General features: G+C 35.4%; 1 protein-coding gene across 1 annotated transcript in view; it reads left to right on the forward strand.

Moving 5' to 3' along the window:
* Positions 1-19,431, forward strand: part of LOC131042804 (uncharacterized) — a 107,022-nt gene extending 87,591 nt beyond the window's left edge. Inside the window, exon 3 of the mRNA XM_059213400.1 lies at positions 19,191-19,431. Coding sequence (XP_059069383.1) covers positions 19,191-19,262 — 72 coding nt within the window. The 3' untranslated portion in view covers positions 19,263-19,431. The remainder of the gene's footprint in view (positions 1-19,190) is intronic.
* The last annotated feature ends 5,556 nt before the right edge of the window (positions 19,432-24,987 follow it).

Here is a 24,987-nt window from a genome sequence, read left to right on the forward strand (position 1 = left end):
TGAAGGGAAATCCGTAGTGAAACTCTCATCTCTCCTTGGAGGGAAAGGGTAGTTTTCCCCTTGATCTCTCATTCACACATGTTTCACCCACCAATACACATTGGCCACATTATAGTTACTGATCTCTCTTCCAAGGGGTTCTCTTCTTTTTTCAATTCATCAAAATGATGCCTCATAGTTAATGCAAAATGGGTTGATTTCTCTCTAAGAATTGTTTCATTTAAAATTCCTTCTATAGTTTGTCCATTGATTTATATAGATTTGCAAAAATGGTTTATCAAAGTCATTATCCTATGACAAAAATGTGTTGGATTGTTGATTTCCCAATATTGAGGAAACACAATAGACATGGCTTCAAGTAACTCATCACAAGGGAATCGTTTTCTAATTTTTGAGGAAATAGAAGAGGCTATTTTCTTCATACTAGCAGTCATAGAATCAACAATCTTGCTAAAATCTTCCCTTGTGACACTTACTTCTTGCTTCTTAGAGCACTTTCCTGGTTCCATGATCATGGAAAGGTGGTGCATTGGTATCTTAAATCCATGTACACTAACACATAACTCCCCGTTTGCATTAAACTAAAAAAATGTTAGGATTGTTCAAATCTGTCAATATTTGTCAGCTAGCAAATTTTAAATATACAAATTTTTGTTCTAATTGATAGAGATTATTGAGGGTCATGCATGTCATTTTATGTATCTTAACATATTTATCAATATACATAGCTCTTTCTTGGGCTTTTTTCACAAGATGGTTCATTTCCTCTAGCATGGGGAGAAGACTTGCTAAAGTTAGGATTGTCTCAATATCACATAACCTACAAAGCAAGTTAGGAGCTCTGTCTACTATGTGGTGATGTTCCTACATTAATCCAATCAAGAATCAATATTTTGAATGAACTCGATGTGCTAGATCATGCAAGGAGATCCATTGGTATCGGCATCCTTTAGAAGCTTGTTCCCATCGATTATTCCATTGACAAAATTTTGAAATTTCAAAAACCATTTGGGACTTTGACAAAAGTATGACTAGAGCTCTCTAATTAAATCTTTAACATTTTTTACTACAGGATACTTGCTCACAATTTTAAAAGCTAGATTCATTCTGTGGGCCATGTAGTGAATGGCATTCATGTAGGGTGAATAAGAAGTTTGTAGTTTTATGTAAAGACCATTCTTATGACTTTGCATTACTAAAGCTCCATCCGCTCCTACACATACCAATGTTTTTGCAATTGTCAAGTCATCCATACCTCCATATTCAATTAATGAATTCTTAACTAGTTGAAACAGAGTTTCGATTGTCGCACTCTCCTTTAATTTAGAAACACATAGTATATGAGGTTGGCGGACATGATTCTTTGTAGTATAAACATGCATACATACCTAAGACATATTATCTATTGTTGTAACTTCATCCAAAGACAATGTAATAAAGTTTTACTCTCTAATTCTTTCCTAAATATTTCTTATTTTTCAACCTCGACAAGACAACTTGCCCATTCCCAACCACTATTTACTGACTAGTGACTGTTAGGAAAGTTTGGAACTCCCAAAAAGGATAATAGAGTAGTAATTTATGGGTAGTCTTCCATACAACACCCTCTCATCAAAATATGAAAAATAACACTTAACTGAACATTTTTTCCCAGTTGTATGATTGTCATTGCCTTTCCAAAAACAACTTCAAGAGAACCTCTAGATTCAGCGAGCTTTGCCTGTCTTTTCAAACTTAACATGTTGACTTTACTCCTTAGTTTTCCATCTTATCACTGATTTTTCGATTTCATCTATGATTTTCTTTTCGTAAACTTTGTCGATATTCTTTTCAATGGTGTCAAGCTTCAACTATAGCCTCTTATCCTTTTTATATTTCCAACTATAAATCTTACACCTACATTCTATTGGAGGGTCACCTTTGTTTGGATTCTCCACTTGTTCAATGAATGGATACTTTGACACCCAATTAATTTGAAAATGCCTCACCATATCCCACTCCTGACCCATTTTTTATTTGGATTTTCTTTTCTCCTTTCTTGCATCATCATCATTTACGACATTGTCAACCAGGTCAATTATCACATTCTTGCTACCCTAGGTATCTACCAGATCTTCTTCTTCTTTTTCATTTGAGATATCACATTCGCCACCTTCTTCAATATTCGGTGTAACTTGTGAATGTGGTAGTTGTGGTGTTGTACCTTCATGATCATCTTTTTTACCGCAAACATTGCTAAAGTACGATTTTAAGGTTTTGAATTTTGCTAACTTCTCTTGAGCTTCACCATATTTAAGAGTCTTACCCTTCTTCTTGTTTGACATATTCGATGAAATAAATGTTGCAAGTGCAAAAAACTATTTACTTGTTTAAGAAGCAATAATAGACTATAATATTCATTGCCGATAGGGTCTAGAATCTAGATGTCTGAGGTCTCCTTATTTAATAAGAATGATCTAAAAGTTGCTAACAGATCAAGATGAGTAGTATTATAACCCTTCAAAGAAAAGATCACTTACCTTTATATTCTTAGAGAGTAGCACAATGCACTAGTAGATGACAATTCAACAATGGTTGTTCATGTTTGTAACTTGGCTATAGATCCAAATTGAGAGCTGTGAACCGACCAAATTGTGTAAATAAAAATTGGACATTTTACCCAATCTTATACCAATATATATTTGGCAAATATTGCAGGAATTTTAAATGGTATACCAAAAATTTGGCGAATCCCACTTAATTCTAACAAGTCTTATGGAAACATTGGGCGAACAAAACATCGACAAAACATATACATTGTAAAGTAGGTGATTATGGACCGTCCATTAGGATGGACTTATAATAAAATTGGTGAAATCAATCCTCCCGCAACATTGAATGATTAATAGTATTGGCGAATATTGGGGTGAATCAAGAAACAATTTTGGAAAATGTTGGGTGAATTGGGTCCTCATGCAAATTGAACTATTGATGGCTATTGGTGAATTATGTTGGTGCATTGAGGCACACTTCCAAAAACTCAGGCAAAAATATTAAATAGACTATTGTGGTAACATAGACTCTATTGGCGAAATATTTAAATTATTACAAAAAATTAATAAAAATGAAGATTAATTGAAATGCATTTGAGTGAAAATTTATAAAGTCAAGGTGATTCAGCCACCTCAATGGATCCAACTTATTCCCCATTTTTTAAACGTCCAATACAAAATATTCACCAATTGGTGATTATTCACCGCTAAAGTTTTCTCTGAAAAAATAGTGATACCCAAATGGAAGACAAGGAGGAAAAAAAATAGCAAAAAGAGGGTTGAGGATGGATTATTACCAAAATAAAAATCCATTAGGACCTATATGAACAGATCCAATAGAGGAGAACTCTCCCTTGGGGAGAAATAAGATTTTGTATGCGGGAAAATGCGGTAACGAAAATGAACAACTCGAATCCAAAACACCCACACACCAATGAGACTCTTGATGCAAGTATATGAACCAATTCAATAAGTTTCAACTTCCCAAGGAGTGTCCCATTGTTCTCTATCTCACAGGATCCCTGAAGTCAATGTTTTGCTCACAGATCATTGAACAAATGACTTAGGAATGACAACTCCAAGAACGAGTGATGTTTGATTTATATGCATGAATGCATTCTAAGATTTATGATATTAAAACTATGATGATTAAGCTAGAATAAAGAGGATGATATGATAAAAGATTAGAAAATTATCCTAGTAATGATATACTATCCTAGCATGAATATTTTATGATATATTAAAATGCTTCTAAATGCTATCATGATGATTTAATAAAGAGAGGCTAAAATGTTTAGTAATTTAGACTATAATGTAGATGCATGAAAGATTTTTGATATGAAAAATGAGGAATAAGAGCTCTATTTATAGGGAAAATAGGGCAATGGATGGTTAAGATTGAATAATCTTAACAAGGGCCAGGATTGAAAGTTAATCAATCCATGTTTACAATTCTCACCAATGAAATGATGACAATTGCCAACAAAGAATTGCTTGAGGGGAGATGTAAGAAGAATTAAATGCTTGAGAAGACATGAAGGTTACCCTAGGAAGTAAGGGTTAAGGTTAGGTTAGGGTTATCCAATGGATAAAGCTTTTACCCAATGGGTAAACTCTTGTGCAAGGGTTAACATGATAACCAAGGTTAAAGCCATGAATGCTTAATAATACCCTTGGCTTAGATGAGGGTTAAGTTAGAGAGAAAGTCTCTAACCATGCAAGAAGGTTGAGTTAACCATTAATGGTTAGGAAGACTTTGAGGGTTAGCTTGTTAAAGACATAAAGCCTCTAATGCATTTTAAAGACTTTGGAGGCTTTGAGAAGTGACTTCTCTTTGCTTAGGAATGTGACAATAATTAGGAGATGAATTAGGCTAAATTGGAAGTGATTAGAAGAATCTAGAAGGGGTTTAGGAGGCAAGTGGGAGATGTAGGAAAATGCAAGTGAATGGAGGAGGATTTTAATTAAAATCAAATTATTTTATTTCAACAAAAATATATTCAACTTGTATAAATACAAGTGGGGGGATTTAATAAATAAATTAGATTTATTTATTTGCAACGATCAATTTAATTAAAAAGGGTGAAAGGGGAACTAATTAAATAAAGTGATTTTATTTAATTAAAGGCTAGAAAAGGTTAAGGTGAATTTAATTAAATAATTTGAGTAATTCATTTAATCAAATAGATGAAAATGGAGAAATTAAGTAAATAGAATTTAATTAAATAGGGGGAAAGGGGTTAAAATAAATATTAAATATTTATTTAGGAAAGTGGTCAAATTTATATGTCTACATTTTCCCCCTCTTTGAAGTGATGTGGGTGCACATGTTGATTCAAAGAAAATTTGTCGGATATGCTGCCAAAGTTTGATTGATATGATCTTATGTGTCGAAAAGTCGATATGATGCCCAAGATGTGAAGAATTGATTTGATATGAAAGGTCGATATGAAGCTGATGTCGATATGAAATTGATATGAAATTGATGTCTATATGCTCACTCAAGAGATAATTTAAGAAAATTATGATTTATGGGGTACTATTGCAATGTAGTACAATTTTCAAAAGTTGGATGATTTGAATTGTTAAATTTTTTAATATTCATATGCCGATAAATTTTAAACAGAATATTGAAGAAATGAGGAAGACTAATGTGGGCATATCATGTACATGCCCCACACATCCACCAAGGTAAAATGAGGAAGACTAATGTGGGTATAGCGCGTACATACCCAACACGTCCACCAAGGTCGCGTCGGCATGAATGTTGATATGATTATCGATATGGGTCAAGTGATGATATGTTTCAAAGGTCAATATGGGTCTTGATTTGATATGGGTCCTGAATTGATATGGGTCCTGATTTGAGAAGGGTTCGGATTCAATATGGGTCTTGATTCAATATGGGTCCTGATTCAATATGGCTCCTGATGGACTGATTTTCGATATGGAACTTGGTTCATATATTTCTATATGGAGCTTGGATTGATTGATTTGTGATATGGAACTTTGAATTGATTTATTTGCATCATGGAAATTTGAATAGATTTATTTGAGATATGGAACTTGGAATTGATTGATTGATATGATATCCAGGGACTTTGGACATTTATTTGTTCTAACTGACAATTGGTTCTAACGTGTATCATTGATTTTCCTTTGGATCAGCATGTGGTCACACATGTGCCTAATGATGTGATATGGATGCAGCTATTTTGATTTTAATCAGCTATATGATATGCTTTTAATCTATATGACTTTTATAGATGATGATGCAAATGATGTTATGTGTGTGTGTTTTTTATTTTTATTTTTATGATTTGTATGCTTATATGATATTTCTAATGATACTATATGTTTAGAAGGTGATATGCAGATGATGGTTGCATTTGATGAATGCAGATGTTTCTAACATGTTGTCAATATGATATGCTCATGGATGGGGATAATGATATGGTTGATCATATGGATTAGATTGATAAGATTGATCAAATTGAGATTAAGTCTGGTTTTAGGAATGACACCTCTTGTATAAGACAAAGATGATCAAAACATCTGGTTTGAGGAACAATATATCCTGTATAAGACTTGATCAAAATATATGTTTTTAGGAAAGATGCATCCTGTATAAGACATGATAGAATGGACCAGATGAAAATGATAGATAGAATTGATAAGATTGGGATCAAGTCTGGTTTCAGGAATGACACCTCCTGTATAAGACAAAGATGATCAAAACATTTGGTTTTAGGAATGATATATCCTATATAAGACTTGATCAAAATGTCTAGTTTCAGGAAAGATACATCCTATATAACACATGATAGAGGAGATTTCGATGAATGATGAAGATATGAAAGTGAAGAAAGATTCCATGATGATGCGATAGATATGCTTGTGATGGATGTAATGATGAATGTTACTAGAGGATGATGATGATGAAATATATGATAATGATAATGGTGCGAGATGTATGCAACTTTAAGATGATATGCAACCAAATGCAAGATTAAGATGATATGCAACTAAATACAATTTTAAAATGATATGCAACTAAATGATCACTTTAATTTTATCATTGTCATTCTTGTTTAGTCACTTGTTCAGGCTCTTTTTGTCATCATTAAGCTTTTGATATGTTGAAATTTATTGCAAGCATCATGGTATAATTGAACCATAATGACCTGAGGAAAACTTACATGAATTTTTGATATTGCAAGATGACACAAGCGTTGAGGTATAATTGAACCAAGATGACCTGAGTGTTGCTTGCATAAAACAAACATGAGTTAACCATTTACATGCGCAAAGTGGAAAATGTATTCAACGATATGTTTCCAATCATGTCTTGAGATAAATTTGCACCATACGAATGATCGCCTCACAAACAGAAACCAAAGAAAATGTCAAATTCCTTCATCGCTTCTCTAGCTCAGGGCATCCTTGAGTAGCTCAAGAGATCTAATGATTTAGAAATTAAGATACAAATAGTCAAAACTTCATGTTAAAATGTAAACAAATCATAATTCATAAAATTATCCATCGTGTGTATGTTAAAGTTGTAGTATGAGGCCCTTCAAAGATACTCTTCTGGTATGAGGCCCTTCAGAGATACTCAAAGAGATGGGATTTTGACCTCAAGAGGTAGAATTGCTTCTTAAACATACACTAATGAATATGGTGTAGCCCTTGTAGGTGTCTGGATGCTTGTTCTATAGGCCCAAAGTGTCAGATTGAGTTGTACATGCCAATACTTGCCAACATCATTTACTATTTTCTTGAGGATTTTCAAGATTGTTTTGTTTGATGCCTTTGCTTGGCCATTCCCCTATGGGTAGTATGGTGTGGAGAAGCGGTGTTGGATTTTGAATCATTCGCATAGCTCTTTGACATCTTGATTCTTGAAATGACGTTTGTTATCTATGATGATGGAACTAGGAATACCATATCTGCAAATGAGATAGTAGAGGATGAATAATGAGATATGTTTTCTAGTTACAGTGGTCATCAGGACTACTTCAATCCACTTGGTGAAATACTCTGCTGTTGTGATAATGAACTTATGCCCATTTAAAGAAGAAGGATGAGTTTTTCCTACTAAATCAAATCCGCATTGACAAAAAGGCCAAGATGTGGTGAACAGTTGCAGCTCACGTGCTAGTGCATGGATAAGGTTGCCATGAATTCTGACATTTAGGACATTTCTTAGCAAATTTATAGGACACTGTTTCCATTGTCGGCCAGTAATATCTCATTCTTAGAAGTTTCTTGGCAAGAGTAGGACCACTTGAATGCATACCATAGATACCCTCATGAAGCTCATGTAAGGCAAATTCAGATTCATTATGATTGAGGAATCGAAGAAGAGTACCATCTAGACCTCAATGGTAAAGTGTGTCGGCGGTTAAGGTATAGCAGGTGGCTTGCCAAATGAAGCTACATTTTTCATTGTGAGTTAGGTCGGATGGGAGAGTATTGTTTTTTGAGATAATCATAGATTGTCCCGTATAGAGGTGAATCCGAACCGGTTAGGGCATAGATGACTTGGGATGTGGAATTGTCATAGTTTGGGGAAAATAATTTCTCTACCAGGAGCTTGTACCATCTCTATTTATTTGGAATTTGCAGTAGTGAAGCGATAGTGGCCATTGCATCAACAGCTCTGTTGTCCAATCTTGGGATTTGCTCAAAAGTGATGTGCACAAAGTAATGTTTGAAATCATCCACCATTCTCTTGTAAGGTATTAGCTTATCCTTTGTCTGATAGTCATTGTTGATTTGATTGATAACTAATTGAGAATCCCCATAGACTCTCAATTCTAGCATTCTCCATTCCACAACCATTTTGATTCTTGTTGCCAGAGCTTTATATTCAACAATGTTGTTGGTGCATGAAAACATCAATCTATAAGATCTTGGAATTGTGTGCTCCTCTAGAGTGACAAATAGGATGCTAACACCTAATCCATATTGTGTATAGGATCCATCAAAGTATAGGGTCCATTTCTTGGGTGTGACAGTGAGCACATCCATGTCTGTAAATTCCACCTGTAGTGGTTGTTGGTCTGGTAGTGGTTCTTCTGCTAGTTGATTTGCAATTACCTATCCTTTGATAGCCTGACGTTCTATGTACTGGATATTAAAATCACTAAGAATCATGACCCACTTAGCTAATGTTCCTGTGAGAGCTGCCCTGTTGAGTAGATACTTGAGAGGATTGATCTTTGCTACTAGCTTGATTGTATGGGCTAGCATATAGTGGCACAACTTTTGAGAGGTGAACACCACTGCTAAGAAAGCCTTCTCAATGAATGTATAATTTAGCTCATATCCGTTTAAAGTCATATTGATGTAATAGATAACTCGTTCTTTGTCTATTGGATCTTCTTGTGTTAGTAGTGCCCTAAATGATACCTATGTGGTTGATATGTAGAGAATGAGTGGCTTGCCTGCTATCGGAGGTACCAAAACTAGTGGATTCATCAGATATTGTTTGACCTAGTGAAATGATTCTGCACACTTGTCTTCCCATCTGAAAGGTATATTTTTATGAAGCAGATGATTAAATGGGAGACATTTATCTACCAATTGAGAAATGAATCATCTGATGGATTGTAGCCATCCTTGCAGAGATCTGAATTGGCTAATATTTTTAGGAGGTGGCATTTCCATGATATCCTATATGTTTGCTAGATCTACTTCGATGCCCTTTTTTGATACAATGTAGCCTAACAGTTTGTCAGATGTGACTCGGAACACACACTTCTTAGGGTTTAGTTTGACCTTGAATTGCTCCAATCATTGAATTATTTTATCTAGTATGCCCAAGTGTTATGCTCAGGTGAATGATTTAGTAGTAAATTGTCCACATAGTCCTCCATGAAGGTATGCATCATGTCATGGAAGTTTGTTGTCATGGCTCTTTGATAAGTTGATCCAGCATTTTTCAAGCCGAAGGCATGACGTTCCAACAATACGTTCCCCATGGATAGGTAAACACAATTTTTTATTGATCCTCTGGGGTTATCTTGATTTGATTATATCCAAAGAAGCCATCCATTAATGATAACATTGTGTGGCCTATTGTTAGATCCACAATTATGTCAATGTTGGGCAAAGGAAAGTCATCCTTCAGACACGCTTTGTTGACATCTCTAAAATCTATACATATTTTGATGTTTTTTTTAGGTTTTGAAACTGGTACAATGTTTGAGATCCATTCAGCATAGTCTATAGGTCAGATGAATCTGACATCTAATAACTTCTTTAGTTCTGCTTTGACAAGTAATGCCACATGCAGATTCATCTTTCTTAATTTCTGCTTGATCGTTTTATCTCCTGGAGTGATGGATAAATGATGCATGATTAGATTCAGATCTATTCTAGGCATGTCAGCATAAGACCAAGCAAAAATAATTTTCTTTTCCTTGAAGAATTTGATAAAGTCTAGTTGTTCTTCTTTGGTGAGTGATTCTACCAGATGCATGGTTTTGACTGTTGCTTCAGTACTGATGTTTATTGATTGAGTTGGCTCAATCAATATTGGTGACCTTTCTTTATAATCTTTAGGAAGAGTGTCAAGTCTCCCATCTTTAGGTGCCTCAAAAAGGTCTTCACCCTCAGATGTGTCCTTTATTTTTACTTTTTTTGTGATCTAATACTGCCATTGACTGGTTTTCACCATTAGATCCTTTGTTTATCTCATTTTTTGTGACTGAGAGACTTGGCACTCCCTTGAATGCAAATATCGCTATTTTGTTCACAGGTATTGGACAATGGATTCATTGTTTGGGAATATTGGTATATCATGATGTTCGAGTTCTTCTTAGTCTATGAGATCAGGATATATGAGCGGCAAGGAGTCATTTAGTGGGTTAAGATCTGTCATTGTAAGTGTCATGATGGAGTCATTGTTATAGTTGTTTGGGATACTGGTGAGGTCTATGAAATTTTCAAGGTCTTTGATGGTATTATCTCCAATGTTACCTTGTTCGTATTGTCACTACTCGTTCTCACTATCCTCGTAGATATGTCATGGTCCGAATTCAAGAGGTCGAGATTCTGAGCTTCATCCCTTTTGAGAAAGAGGTGTGTATGTGTGGATGGTATCCACCTCAATATCCTCAGTAATATCAGAACAACTATCCCACTAAGATTCATTAGAATCAGTTTCATAATCACTGTCCCAGGTTACCTCTTTGTGTCTGACAAGTATGTTGTATGGTGAGAAAAGATCACTGATGATTGACACCAGTTTAGTAACTTGTTCTGATTCAGGGTCGGTGTTTGCTTGTACTCTTTGCATTTGTTCATACATTATTTCCCTTTTGTGAGTAAAAATTTCTTCAGGTGGTGGTTTCACCTTGGTTTGATCAAGTTCTTGCACATGATGCACTTTCTTATAAGAAGCTTCCTCCCTTTCAATGGCTAGTTCTTCTTGTCGGTTCTCATTTTCTTGATGCTTTTTCTCTTTCCTTGTTGTTTCTACTACTTGGTGTAGTGCTTCTTGCCATGAGTCTTCATTATATTTTTTCTTTCCTCTCCACTGAGGTTTGTGCTGATGATTTTGTTTCTACCTAGGTGGTACATGTTGTTCATACCTTAGTCTTGTCTTGTCTCTTTCAAATTGTGAAGGATTTTGCAAGGGTTCTATAATGTCTTCTTGGTGCTTGCCATTAGGTCCTTTGTCATTTTATCCCATTCGTTGCTTGATCTGAAACCTATTTCCATATTGTTTTGTTGGTATGGCCATTTCTATGATAGCATCTCTGACTTCTTCTTTATCCTTGTATAGCCCACTAAGGATGTCTTTCTCTTCTAATTCGTCGACCAGTGTGCCCAATTGGATAAATATACCATCAAACTTGGTGATGGGTTGGGTTTCCTGATGTCTTGATGTGGAAGGTTGTCCATAAGATTTTGGTGTTGTTGGCAATTTAGATAGACATAAGGGTTCAAAAGAGTACTCCCCCATGCCTTGGTCCTTGATTTTCATCTTTTGCTTGAAGTCTATGGATATAGACTTGAGTTTTTTTTTTATGATTGGATGTTGAGGAAGCTTGGGCCTCCCTATTGTATGGAACTTGGCTATCTTGAGTTTCCACCATAGAATTGCAATACAGAAAAGGGTTATTATCTGTAGATATTGAAATTTCCTATCTGTTGTAAGTGAACTTGATACATTGATGGTATGGGGAAGGCACCACTTGCATTTCATGGATCCATGGACGACCCAATAGTATATTGTATGTCAAGTCTATGTCCAAGACTTGACACATGCTGTCTTTTTGTACAAGACCTACCTAAATGGGTAGTATTACAGTTCCTTCAGATGACCTCTCTTCATCATCATAGGATTTGATGGTGATCTTATTTTTTGGATTAATAGACTGCTCAGAGAAGCCCAACACATGGATAAGCTTTAAAGTATAGCTATTGAGACCAACTCCTCCATCTATTAACACTCTTTTTACTCAATGTTTATAGACTAAGACTTCGATATGGAGTGGGTTGTTATGTGGATGATTCAAGGAGACATCATCGTGTTCAAAAAAAGATATGTTATGCAGCCCCATCATATGGGCCACCATGGCTTGGAATTGACTAATATCTAGATCATTTGGAACATTTGTTTCGATAAATGCTTGTTCCAAGATATCCTTGTGTTTTTGGTGAAAGTTTGAGTAATTCAAGTATAGATATCTGAGTGGGAGTTCTCTGTAGTTGGTCAACCAAGTTATATTGAGTCTTGGGGAGAATTGTCAATGTAGATGTGTTACCTTTCAAGACATATTTTTGTGCTCTAGTTGTCACATTTATCGACGCATGTTCTTGTTTGTCTTTGATTTTTATGACATTTACTTGATTGTCATATGTTGATATATGATTGATGGTGTTCTCATATATGTGATTAATACGAGCTCCCTTGGTATTGTTTGATGTTGAAGCTCCTCCCTTGTCATTATTTGGAAGAGGATTTTTGAAGGCTTCATGGTCACCATTCATTTTATGACCATTAACTGTTAAATCGCCCCTGTCTATCATGTCCTGAACTATTTTCTTTAGCCTCATGTAATCATTGGTTTTATGTCCTTTGTTTCGATGAAAATCGCAATAATGTGAGTCATTCCACCAAGGTGGTTTGACCTGAGGTTCAAAGTTGCTTGTGCCTGGCAATGTGATGATCTTATTCACCAATAGTTCTCGAAACATTGATTCTAAGGTTTTTCCTAATGGCGTATATATGTGTCGATATGGGAAAGTATTGGCGTTGCCTCCCTAGTTTGTGTTGTTTCCTTGGTTGGTGTTATTTTCTTGGTTAGTGTTGTTGTTGCCTTGATGATTTTTGTTGGTGTTTGATGTTGAAGTTCCTTGATTGGTATTTTGTGGATAAGCCTTAGTGCCTTGATTAGCACTTTTTTATCATTATTGGATGGTGGGTTGCTTGATAAAGTAAACACTGGTTGTTTAGACTTCACATTGTTGGCATCAATTACCCCATCATTAACAATGTTTTTGTTCCTTGTCCAAAATCTGGATTTGTCCAAAGTGTTGGTATTGTTTTAATTGTTAAAGGTGTTAGTGTTTGATGAATTAACACCTTCCTTAAAGAACTTCAGTGCTCCTTTCTTGATGCAAGCTTCCTCTACTTGGATACCATTTTCTATCAATTTTGCAAAAAAATGGTATGCATTGGAGTTTGAGTTGATAACTCATCTCACTATTCAGATTGTCGATGAAGATTTCCATCTTTTCCTTTTCAGGAACATCACGGGGATATCTCGAAACCATGCACCTCCACCACTATAGAAACACCATTAATGTTTCATTGCTTTTTTATTTTGTGTTACACACATCCAGCATGGTGATTACGTGTTGAATGTTATAGGAGTATTATGTTATGAATTTTTTTACCAACTCATCAAATGATCTGATGGGAGGTGTAAGTTTAGACAACAATTCCATTTTTTTCCCTCCCAAACTTCTTAGGAACAATCTCATTAAGTGTCACCATGAGTAAACTCTAAGGTCATGGTACAAAATTCCCAAATGTGATCACTTTTACCATCATATTTGTTGTACTTTGGTATATCTAAATTTGGGGGAAAAGGTACCATGTTCAATCTCCTATCAAAAGGATAAGGACAAATTTCATCTAAGGAGTTTGTACTGTAGTTCCTTGTTGCATGTCCTACATTTGTCTTTGCAGTGTTTGTAATTGTTGTGCAAGAGCAGTCATGGGTGCATTTTCCCTTCGATGGGGAGCTTCCCCTCATTCATTAAGATTGTCCCGATTGCGGGCATTGTCTTGTTCATGGGTGTTGTCTTGTTCATGAGCGCGATCTTGGTTGCGTATATTTTCTGGATCATGTGTCTCTTCTTCTCTTCCTTGTTCTTGATAGGCATAGTTTCTTGACCTTGTTCTTGAAATTCTCTCATCTATATTCCTTAAGTTTTTCTGTATCAAAATCCTCAAGAATGTTGACTCCCTCGCTAGTTAGCATGAGTAGATATTTTTCCTTATCTACTTCTATAAGTCTTTCTACAAGTTTTTGGAAAGCCATGTTTTGTTGACATTCTTGGAGAAGTTCTTTGGTGATCTTTGTTTCTCCCATGTTTGCATACCCATCAAAAGGATTGGACAATCTATGACCCATACTCGATTTTATTTGTGATTTCATCTTTTTGTTTCTCTGAGATCAAGTGACAATGGGCATTAATATATCTCTATTGTGATGAATTCTTCTTCTCCTATTGGGTTTCTTGGTGGAATAGGTGGCTCAGGCCAAGCTTCGTTATAAGTGATAAGGAACTTTGGGAACAAAGTGGGGTTAATCTTTCCTCCACTATTTAGGCATTGGTTCAATGCAGCCCTACTTTTCAAAGGTTCTTTGTCAAATTCGTTTGTTTTTCCTTGGATATACAACCGCATATGACGCAAGAATGCACAATGTGATGCAAAGAGTTGAAGATTGATATAAAGAAACTTATTCCTTTTAACAAGTGTCTTAGAACTAGGTTGTCTCTTCTTCAACTGAGTCTTTTGATGAAGAATTGTTCTTCTCAAAATATGAGGAGTGGTCATACACAAATGATCAAAGGTTGATAATGATGTTGATGTTGGATTGGGATACTTCATTTGAATACTCAAGTTTACTTTATCAAGTAGAGGTTTAGTTTGATTCGCCTCCACGACAAAGTGTGTCAAATGATATGAGTCAAGTTTCTTGATGTAGAAACTTAAATTCGACAACTTGAGGACCCAACGCATTGTTTTCATGGGATTCATTGGATGGTGGAACTTTGATCATTATTCTGATACTCCTTTATTTTGTTGGATGAAGTTTGATCTCAAGATAGTTAATGATTTGAAAACTCATTCTAAGAGTTCTTTGTTGGATTCAGAAATTTATCACTGATGATCTTTTTCAAAGTTTTGTTGCTGGATTTGTCAAAGGACCCAAAAGGGTATATAAAAATCTTGATTAAAAAATTTCAAAGTGACTGGTTTGCTCTCTATTTCTCACTAATATTGATCATGCTCTAAGACAGAAACTTGATGTGCTAAAGGAAGTTCTCAAAGTGATACAGAATGTTCACTATGTGCTATGCTGCCTTTCCCATGCGCTATTTCAGACTATTTGATAATAAATTTGTTGGATAGGTTATGCACTAATATGTCCCTGTTACGTGCTAATATGTCCTTGTTACACGCTAATGTTTGATATGAAAGCATTATAATATCTTGAATGTGCTAGGATAATGCTTGAATGCGCTATAATGATGTTGATAAGTGCTACCTAAAATTTTACCAGTATGATACTGGTCATGAACTAATTTGAGTGATGAAAGCACTAAGTTCTGGTGTGGATGCACTATTGAATGTTTGAGATGCACTAGGTTGTTGCTTCTATGCACTAACTATCTTGATTTCTCTATTCGATGCATTTGTTGTGATGTTGAAAAATAACACTTGTGATTTGATGGATGATTTTCTAAAAATGACTTGAAAACATGACATATAGAAGAGGTAACAATTTGTCTATACTAAACAAGTAGTGTAAGTTCTTTTGAGGATGTTTTCACTGGTTCGGATTACAAAGAAAACATATCAAGCAAACTCTTTATTCAAAGATCATCAACAATATCATAACCCACTAGTCTCGATACTACATCAGCTCAAACAACCTTGTCACCCCTAGGGGACGCCCCTTTTTTTGCCTTTTGCCAGAAATTAACCCAAAGTGAATTGCTTCACAATTGGGTAGTTATCTTGGGAGATATATGGTGAGTGATCTTGGGGGTGGATTATTCCCCACCCTTGCACTATTATATTTCCAATGTTTGGTGACTTACTTGGTTCAAAGTCTCTAATGCTAAGGTTCTTAATCAAGCTTTTGTTCGGTCTTCAGTGATAAAATCCCTCGGAAGGCTTCCCAACCTTTAGAACAAAGGTTTTATGTATCTTAAAGATACTGGGGGAAGACTAATCACTGAGCAAAATAATTGAAGCGGACTTTCATGAGCCTCCACATTTGATTATAGTGGGTTGGAACACTTGGCGATAAAGTCATTTCCCACTTAGGTCATTCCCCTCTCACCAGCCATTAATGGCACCCTAAGGGAAAATTGGGAGGGCGGGCCTTCTAAAGGATTTAATTGCTTAAAGTAAAAGAAATCATAAGAGTGGTTTGACTTTTTGGTCACCCAATTAAGGGGAGAGCATATACCTTCCACTTTCGAGACAAGGCAAACAATATTCTTTTTAACTTTCAAGGCAATGATATTCTAAGATCTATTTGGAGATGTTGCTCCTATAAGCATGGTGTTCTTTTTAGCCCTTCATAGAAAAATATGTGTTTCAAAACTTTTTGAAAATAAACTTGGTCAACAAAATGAAATCGTGTATCAGTTAACAAAATGAAAATCATGTAACCAATTATCAATGAGGGTTTTTTTATTTTGTACCAAAGAAAATGAGGTTCTTTTTAGTTTACACCCAAATGAAAGTGAGATCTTTTTTAACTTTGCAAAAATAAAGGTTTGTTTGTAGTTGTTTTTAACCTTTTGCAAATAGAAAGTAAGGTCTTGTTTTAAACACCAAAGAAATGATGAGGTTCCTTTTAGTTTGCACCAAAATGAAAGTGAGATCCTTTTTAACTTTGCAAAAATGAAGGTTCATTTGTAGTTCTTTTTAACCTTTTGCAAAATAGAAAGTAAGGTCTTGTTTTAAAACACCAAAGAAATTATGAGGTTCCTTTTAGTTTGCACCAAAATGAAAGTGAGATCCTTTTTAACTTTGCAAAAATAAAGGTTTGTTTGTAGTTCTTTTTAACCTTTTGGAAAATAGAAAGTAAGGTCTTGTTTTAAAACACCAAAGAAATGATGAGGTTCTTTTTAACGAACGGGAAATGAATTCTTTTTAAACCAACTTGAAAAGCTAGTGAAAAAAACAATCACATTCCTAAATCTAACTACTCTGATCTGCAATAAATGATTAGTAAAAGAAATTAAAACCTTAGGCAGGCTTACACAAGCCTAATTTTTTAACTTTGTTACAAACTATCTCATTTATATGTCACAGTTATGCGTTGAACTTCTGCACAGATGCACTACAGAAAGGTATAAAAGCACTAAAGGATGACTCATACATGCTACTCTAATTTTTGAATGCACTACATTGATACTTCTATGCGTAAGAAAAAAAGCAGAGATTGTTATGCGCTAAAAATAAGCTCCAAAGCGCTATAAGATGGGTCTTATGCACTAAACAGTGTGATGAATGTGCTACTTTTTGCCATAGATGCACTAAAAGGGTATTCCAGTGTGCTTCTAATCCTTGTCCTACAAAAAAAATGATGTTATTTATGGGGATGTGCCCAACGGTGGGCGCCAGAAATGTATGCGGGAAAATACGGTGACGAAAATGAACAACTCGAATCTAAATGACCCACACACCGATGAGACTCTTGGTGCAAGTATATGAACCAATTCAATCAGTTTCAACTTCCCAAGGGGTGTCCCATTGTTCTCTATCTCACAGGATCCCTAAAGTAAATGTTTTTCTCTCAGATCATTGAGCAAATGACTTAGGAATGACAACTCCAAAAACGAGTGATGTTTGATTTATATACATGAATGCATTCTAAGATGTATGATATTAAAACTATGATGATTAAGCTAGAATAAAGAGGATGATATGATAAAATATTAGAAAACTATCCTAGCATGAATATTCTATGATATATTAAAATGCTTCCAAATGCTATTATGATGATTTAACAAAGAGAGGCTAAAATGTTTAGTAATTTAGACTATAACGTAGATGAATGAAAGATTGTTGATATGAAAAATGAGGAATGAGAGCTCTATTTATTGGGAAAATAGGGAAATGGATGGTTAAGATTGAATAATCTTAACAAGGGCCAGGATTGAAAGTTACTCAATCCATGTTTACAATTCTCACTAATGAAATGGTGACAATTATCAACAAAGGGTTGCTTGAGAGGAGATCTAAGAAGCATTAAATTCTTGAGAAGACATGAAGGTTACCCTAGGAAGTAAGGGTTAAGGTTAGGTTAGGGTTATCTAATGGATAAAGCTTTTACCCAAGGGGTAAACTTTTATGGAAGGGTTAATAGGATAACAAAGGTTAAAGTCATGAATGCTTGATGAGACACTTGGGTTAGATGAGGGTTAAGTTAGAGATTAGAGAGAAAGTCTCTAACCATGCAAGAAGGTTGAGTTAACCATTAATGGTTAGGAAGACTTTGAGGGTTATCTTGTTGAATACATAAAGCCTTTAATGCATTTCAAAGACTTTGGAGGCTTTGAGAAGAGACTTCTCTTTTCTTAGGAATGTGACAATAATTAGGATATGAATTAGGCTAAATTGGAAGTGATTAGAAGAATCTAGAAGGGGTTTAGGAGGAAAGTGGGAGATGTAGGAAAATGCAAGTGGATGGAGGATGATTTTAATTAAAATAAAATTACTTTATTTCAACAAAAATATATTCAACTTGTATAAATACAAGTGGGAGGGTTTAATAAATAAATTAGTTTCAAAGGTCAATATGGGTCTTGATTCTATATGGGTCCTGATTTGATATGGATCTTGATTTGATATGGGTCTTGATTTGATATAGGTCCTGATTCGATATGGGTCTTGATTCGATATGGGTCCCGATGGACTAATTTTTGATATGGAACTTGGTTTATAGATTTTGATATAGAGCTTCGATTGATTGATTTGCAATATGATTCTTTGAATTGATTGATTTATGATATGAAACTTTGAATTGATTGATTTGTGATATGGAACCTGGAATTGATTGATTGATATGATATCTAGGGACTTTGGACATTTATTTGTTCTGATTGACGATTGGTTCTAACTTGTATCATTGATTTTCCTTTGGATCAGCATGTGGTCACACGTGTTCCTAATGATATGATATGGATGCAACTATTTTGATTTTGATGAGCTATATGATATGCTTTTAATCTATATGATTTTTGCAGATGATGATGCAGATGATGTTATGTGTGTGTGTGTGTTTTATTTTTATTTTTATGATTTGTATGCTTATGTGATGTTTTTAATGATACTATATGTTTAGAAGGTGATATGAAAATGATGGTTGGATTTGATGAATGCAGATGTTTCTAACATGTTGTCGATATGATATGCTCATGGATGGGGATAATGATATGATTGATCATATGGATTAGATTGATAAGATTGATCATATTGAGATTAAGTCTAGTTTTAGGAACGACACCTCTTGTATAAGACTAAGATGATCAAAACGTTTGGTTTTAGGAACGATATATCATGTATAAGACTTGATCAAAACATGTGTTTTTAGGTTAGATACATCCTATTTAAGACATGATAGAATGAATCGGATGAAAAGGATAGATAGAATTGATAAGATTGGGATCAAGTCTGGTTTCAGGAATGACACCTCCTGTATAAGACAAAGATGATCAAAATGTTTGGTTTCAGGAGCGATATATCATGTATAAGACTTGATCAAAACATCTGGTTTCAGGAAAGATACATCCTATATAATACATGATAGATGAGAGTTGGATGAATGATGAAGATATGAAAATGAAGAAAGATTCCATGATGATGCGATAGATATGCATGTGATGGATGCAATGATGAATGTAAATAGATGATGTGATGATGAGATGTATGATAATGATAATGATGTGAGATGTATGCAATATTAAGATGATATGCAACCAAATTCAAGATTAAGATGATATGCAACTAAATACAATTTTAAAATGATATGAAACTAAATGATCACTTAAATTATGTTGTTTTCATTCTTGTTTAGTCACTTGTCTGTGCTCTTCTTGTCATCATTGAGCTTTTGATATGTTCAAATTTAATACAAGCATCATGGTATAATTGAACCATAATAACCTGAGTAAAACTTACATGAATTTTTTATATTGCAAGAAGACACAAGAGTCAAGGTATAATTGAACCAATATGACCTGAGTGTTTCTTGTGTAAAACAAACAAGAGTTAACCATTTGCATGTGCGAAGTGGAAAATATCTTCAATGATATGTTTCCAATCATGTCTCGAGATAAATTTGCACCATATGAATGATCGCCTCATAGACAGAAAACCAAAGAAAATGTCAGATTCCTTCGTTGCTTCTCTAGCTCAGGGCATCCTTGAGTAGCTTAGGAGATCTAATGATTTAGAAATCAAGATACAAATAGTCAAAACTTCATGCTAAAATTTAAACAAATCATAATTCATAAAACCGTCCATCATGTGTGTGTTAAAGTTGTAGTTGGATAATGATCCTATTTTCTAGCCTGATGAGCAGTTTTGACAATGGTTCCCTAGTATGATGCGATCCTTGTTTGTTTTCTGAATGAGAGGAATTTTACCCCAAGTCATAGATATCTATTGATGTGGATACATACGTTGATCACCAAGCTATGGTGGGATATGATATAAATAACTATTTTTAGATAATCAAGGACAGTGACTACGCTAAGTATGTCCGGGATAATGTTGTGTGTAGAAGTGTTTGGTGATGGCTATTAGCTGAGACTAGATGGATCAAGGATATGAGTACTGATAGATAGAGGACTTGTTCTCTCACAAATAACACCTGTTGCCAAATTTTCACCACTTGTTTTTCTAAATTTTTTTACTTTTGTGTCACAAGGTACCTGTTTGCCAGGTTTTCACCATAGTGACGATTTTTTATACTTTTTTTTTTTTTTTTGGTTTTTTGCTTGGTCTGTGCATTGGATGACTCAAGTGTAGAACTTCTTTAGATGGATTTTGTTGGTTGGTTCATCGAATACGTCCCCTTCTGAAGTTGACAACTGATATGCTCCTAATTCGTAGGCTAATATGATGACAAAGGGACCCAATCAGTTAGGTTCAAACTTCTCCTTTTCTTGATCTTTCTGATTTCTAGGATTTTCCTTTAGGACGAGATCACCAACTTTGAAATCTCTTGGGATGACTTTGTGATTATAGCTTATGCACATTCATTGTTGATATGTCTTGAGATGGTCATAGGCATGTTGTCTTTTTTCATCAAGAAGCTCCAGTTCATGCAACTTGTTTACTCGATATTCCTCATCTGGTAGGAGGCCCTTCAAAGATACTCAGAGAGATTGGATTTTGACCTCAAGAGGTAGAATTTCTTTTGAACCATACACCAATGAATATGATGTAGACCTTGTAGGTGTCTGAATGCTTGTTCTATAGGCCCAAAATCCTAGATTGAGTTGTACATGCCAATCCTTGCCAGCATCATTTACTATTTTCTTGAGGATTTTCAGGATTGTTTGGTTTGATGCCTCTACTTGGCCACTCCCCTATGGGTAGTATGGTGTGGAGAAGCAATGTTGGATTTTGAATCGTTCGCATAGCTCTTGTACATCTTGATTCTTGAAAGGATGTCTATTATCTGTGATGATGGAACTAGGAATGTCATATTTGCAAATGAGATAGTTGAGGATGAATGATGAGATCTATTTTCCAGTTATAGTGGTCATCAGGACTGCTTCAATCCACTTGGTGAAATAATTTGTTGCTGTGATAAAGAACTTATGCCCATTTGAAGAAGAATGATGAATTTTCCCTACTAAATCAAGTCCCCATTGATAGAAAGGCCAAGATGTGGTGAATGGTTGCAGCTCCTGTGTTGGTGCATGGATAAGGTTGCCATGAATTTGACATTAAGGATATTTCTTAGCAAATTGATAAGACTCTCTTTCCATTATCAGCCAGTAATATCCCATTCCTAGAAGTTTCTTGGTGAGAGTAGGACCACATGAATGCGTACCATAGATACCCTCATGAAGCTCGTATAAGGAAGAGTCAGATTTGTTATGATTGAGGCATCAAAGAAGAGTACCATCTAGACCTCAATGGTAAAGTGTGTCAATGGTTAAGGTATAGCAGGTGGCTTGTCGGATGAAGCTGCATTTTTGGTTGCGAGATAGGTCGGATGGGAGAGTATTGTTTTTGAGATAATCATTGATTGTCTCGTAAAGAGGTGAATTTGAACCAGTTAGAATATATATGACTTGGGATGTGGAATTTTCATAGGCTGTCGAAAACAATTACTCTACCAGGGACTCGTAACGACTTTGTTTATCTTGAATTTGCAGCAGTGAAGCGATAGTGGTCATTGCATCGGCAACTCTACTGTCTAATTTTGGGATTTGCTCAAAGGTGATTTTCACAAAGTACTATTTGAAATCATCCATCATTCTCTTGTAAGGCATTATCTTATCATCTTTTGTCTTATAGTCATTGTTGATCTGATTGATAACTAATTAAGAATCCCAATAGGCTCTCAATTATGTGATTCTTCATTCCACAGCCATTTTGATTCTTGTTACTAGAGCTTCATATTCAACAATGTTGTTGGTGCATGAAAACATTAGTCTATAAGATCTTGGAATTGTGTGCATCTCTCAAGTGACAAATAGGATGCCAACACCTGATCCATGTTGTGTATAGGATCCATCAAAGTATAGGGTCCATTGCTTGGGTGTGACAGTGAGTACATCCATGTCTAGAAATTCTACCTGTAGTGGTTGTTGGTCTTGTAGTGGGTCTTGTAGTGGTGCTTCTGCCAATTGATCTGCAATTACATGTCCTTTGATAGCCCGATGTTATGTGTACTGGATATCAAACTCACTCAAAATCATGACCCACTTACCTAATCGTCATGTGAGAGGTGCCTTGCTAATTAGATACTTGAGAGGATAGATCTTTGCTACCAACTTGATTGTATGGGCTAGCATATAGTGGCGAAGATTTTGAGAGGCGAACACCACTGCTAAGAAAGCCTTCTCAATGAATGTATAATTTAGCTCATATCTGTTTATAGTCTTGGTGATGTAATGGATAGTCCATTCTTTACCTGCTGGATCTTCTTGTGCTAGCAGTGCCCCCAATGATACCTTTTTGGTTGATATATAGAGAATGAGTGGCTTTCCTACTATCGGAGGTACCAAAACTGGCAGATTCATCAGATATTGTTTGAGCTGGTGGAATGATTCTACACATTTGTAGATGGGGTTGGTTATGGCAGCAAAGGGTGATATGCTTTCAAGAATTATTGGGGGCAAGGTAATCACCAACCCATTGCCCAAAAAAGGCTTTAACACAACCCTGTAATCTCTTGAGGGAAGGATGGTAGCCAAGGGTTTGTCCCCAATCTAGGTATCCTCCCAGAAGCGAATGTTACCCCCATTATCAACAATACATTTCAAACCCAAAGAGATGATGCTCCTACTCTTGATAATATTATTCCAGATCCTAGAACCACTGGAGAACCCCTCTAAATTCAATGCCTAATAAAAAATTTCCTAACGAAAATACTTAGCACTCATAATATGGCACTAGTCAGTTTTGTGTAGAACTAATTTTCATCTAGTTTTAGCCATGAGAGCTTTGTTGAACTGTGAGATTTTCCTTATTCCCAATCCTCCCTTTTCCTTCGGATAGCAAACCTTGTCCCAACCAATCAAGGCCAATCTCTTATTTTCTTCCATACTTGTCCAAAGGAAAGTCCTCTGGATTCTTTCTAGCTTCTCAACCATTGAGGCCAAGATTTTGAATAAGGAAAGCAAGTAGGCAGGGATCCCTTATAGAGAGGAAGCCAAGAGTTAGATTTTGTTAGCACTACTAAAGAGTTTGTCCTTCCATCTTGAAAGTTTCTTTTTTATTATTTTAAGAATAGAGTTCCAAAGGTATTAGAGAATTCCTTAATCGTGAGGGGTAATCCAAGGTAAGTACCCAAGAGGGAAGCAATCTGGCATCCTAGAATAATTTTACTTTGTAGTCTATCAGCAATGTGTAAGAAATAGATATTTCTCTTTTCATAGTTTATGTGCTAACTAGACGCATTTGCATATTGATTGAGGAATTTTTTCATCCCCAAGCTTCCACAAACAAGGCCACCCTAAAGAGAATAGTGTTGTCTACAAACTATTGTATAAAATAGGTGGAATAGAGGAGGCAGGTTTAACCCCTTGCAAGGCCCCATTATTAACAAGGTGATGAAATTTGTTCCAATAACTTCAACGAAATAATGAATAGGTAGAGAGACATGAGGTCACCTTGTCACACCCTCCTAGTCACACCAAAAGACTCCCTGAGGACACCATTGACCAAAAATAGTACCTAATAGTAGAGATGCATTCCTTAAATAGGTTGAGCAATCTATCACCAACCCCAAGCTTCCTAAGGACTTTAAATAGGAAGTCCCAGTTCACCCTATCATAAGCCTTAGACATATCAATTTTAAGGCCATTCCTGGTTGGCAACATTTATCCATAGAATGAAGTGCCTCATACATGGCAATAGCAGCATCTAGAATTTTTCTACCTAGGACAAATCATTTTTTACTATGGTTGAGGCCATCAAGAAAAGGCTTGATCTTACTAACCAGAACCTTTGAAAAAAAAATTATAGATAGTATTAGAAAGGTTGATGGGTCTAAAATCCGTGAGGTGCATAAGCTCTTGAACTTTGGGAATTAAGGCAATATAAGTATTGTTCAATTTTTAAATAAATTTCCCCTTTTTGAAGAAGTCCTTAGTAGTCATGGTAACATCATAGCCAACAATATCCCAGAATTCTTGGAAGAAGGTCGAGGGAAAGTCATTCGGCCCTAAGGGCCATTGCTCCTAATTGATTATCATCTCTAATTTCTTGATTTTGATCATCCCTTAAGAAGGCAAACAGATTTATCCTTCTATGTCTGCTAGCCAATCTATGGAAGAAAGTCAAGTTTCTATCCCTTTCCTGTAACCATTGCACTCTTGATTTCTATTTCCAATAAATTTCCTCCTATTTTAAATTCCCCTTCTATTTCCTCCTAAGAGATTCCTCATCCCTATGAGTAGCTTCCTAGGAGTCCCCCTACGCTATTCGCTCCTAAAT

The sequence above is a fragment of the Cryptomeria japonica genome, chromosome 10, assembly GCF_030272615.1.
Source record: "Cryptomeria japonica chromosome 10, Sugi_1.0, whole genome shotgun sequence".
Classification (NCBI taxonomy): domain Eukaryota; kingdom Viridiplantae; phylum Streptophyta; class Pinopsida; order Cupressales; family Cupressaceae; genus Cryptomeria; species Cryptomeria japonica.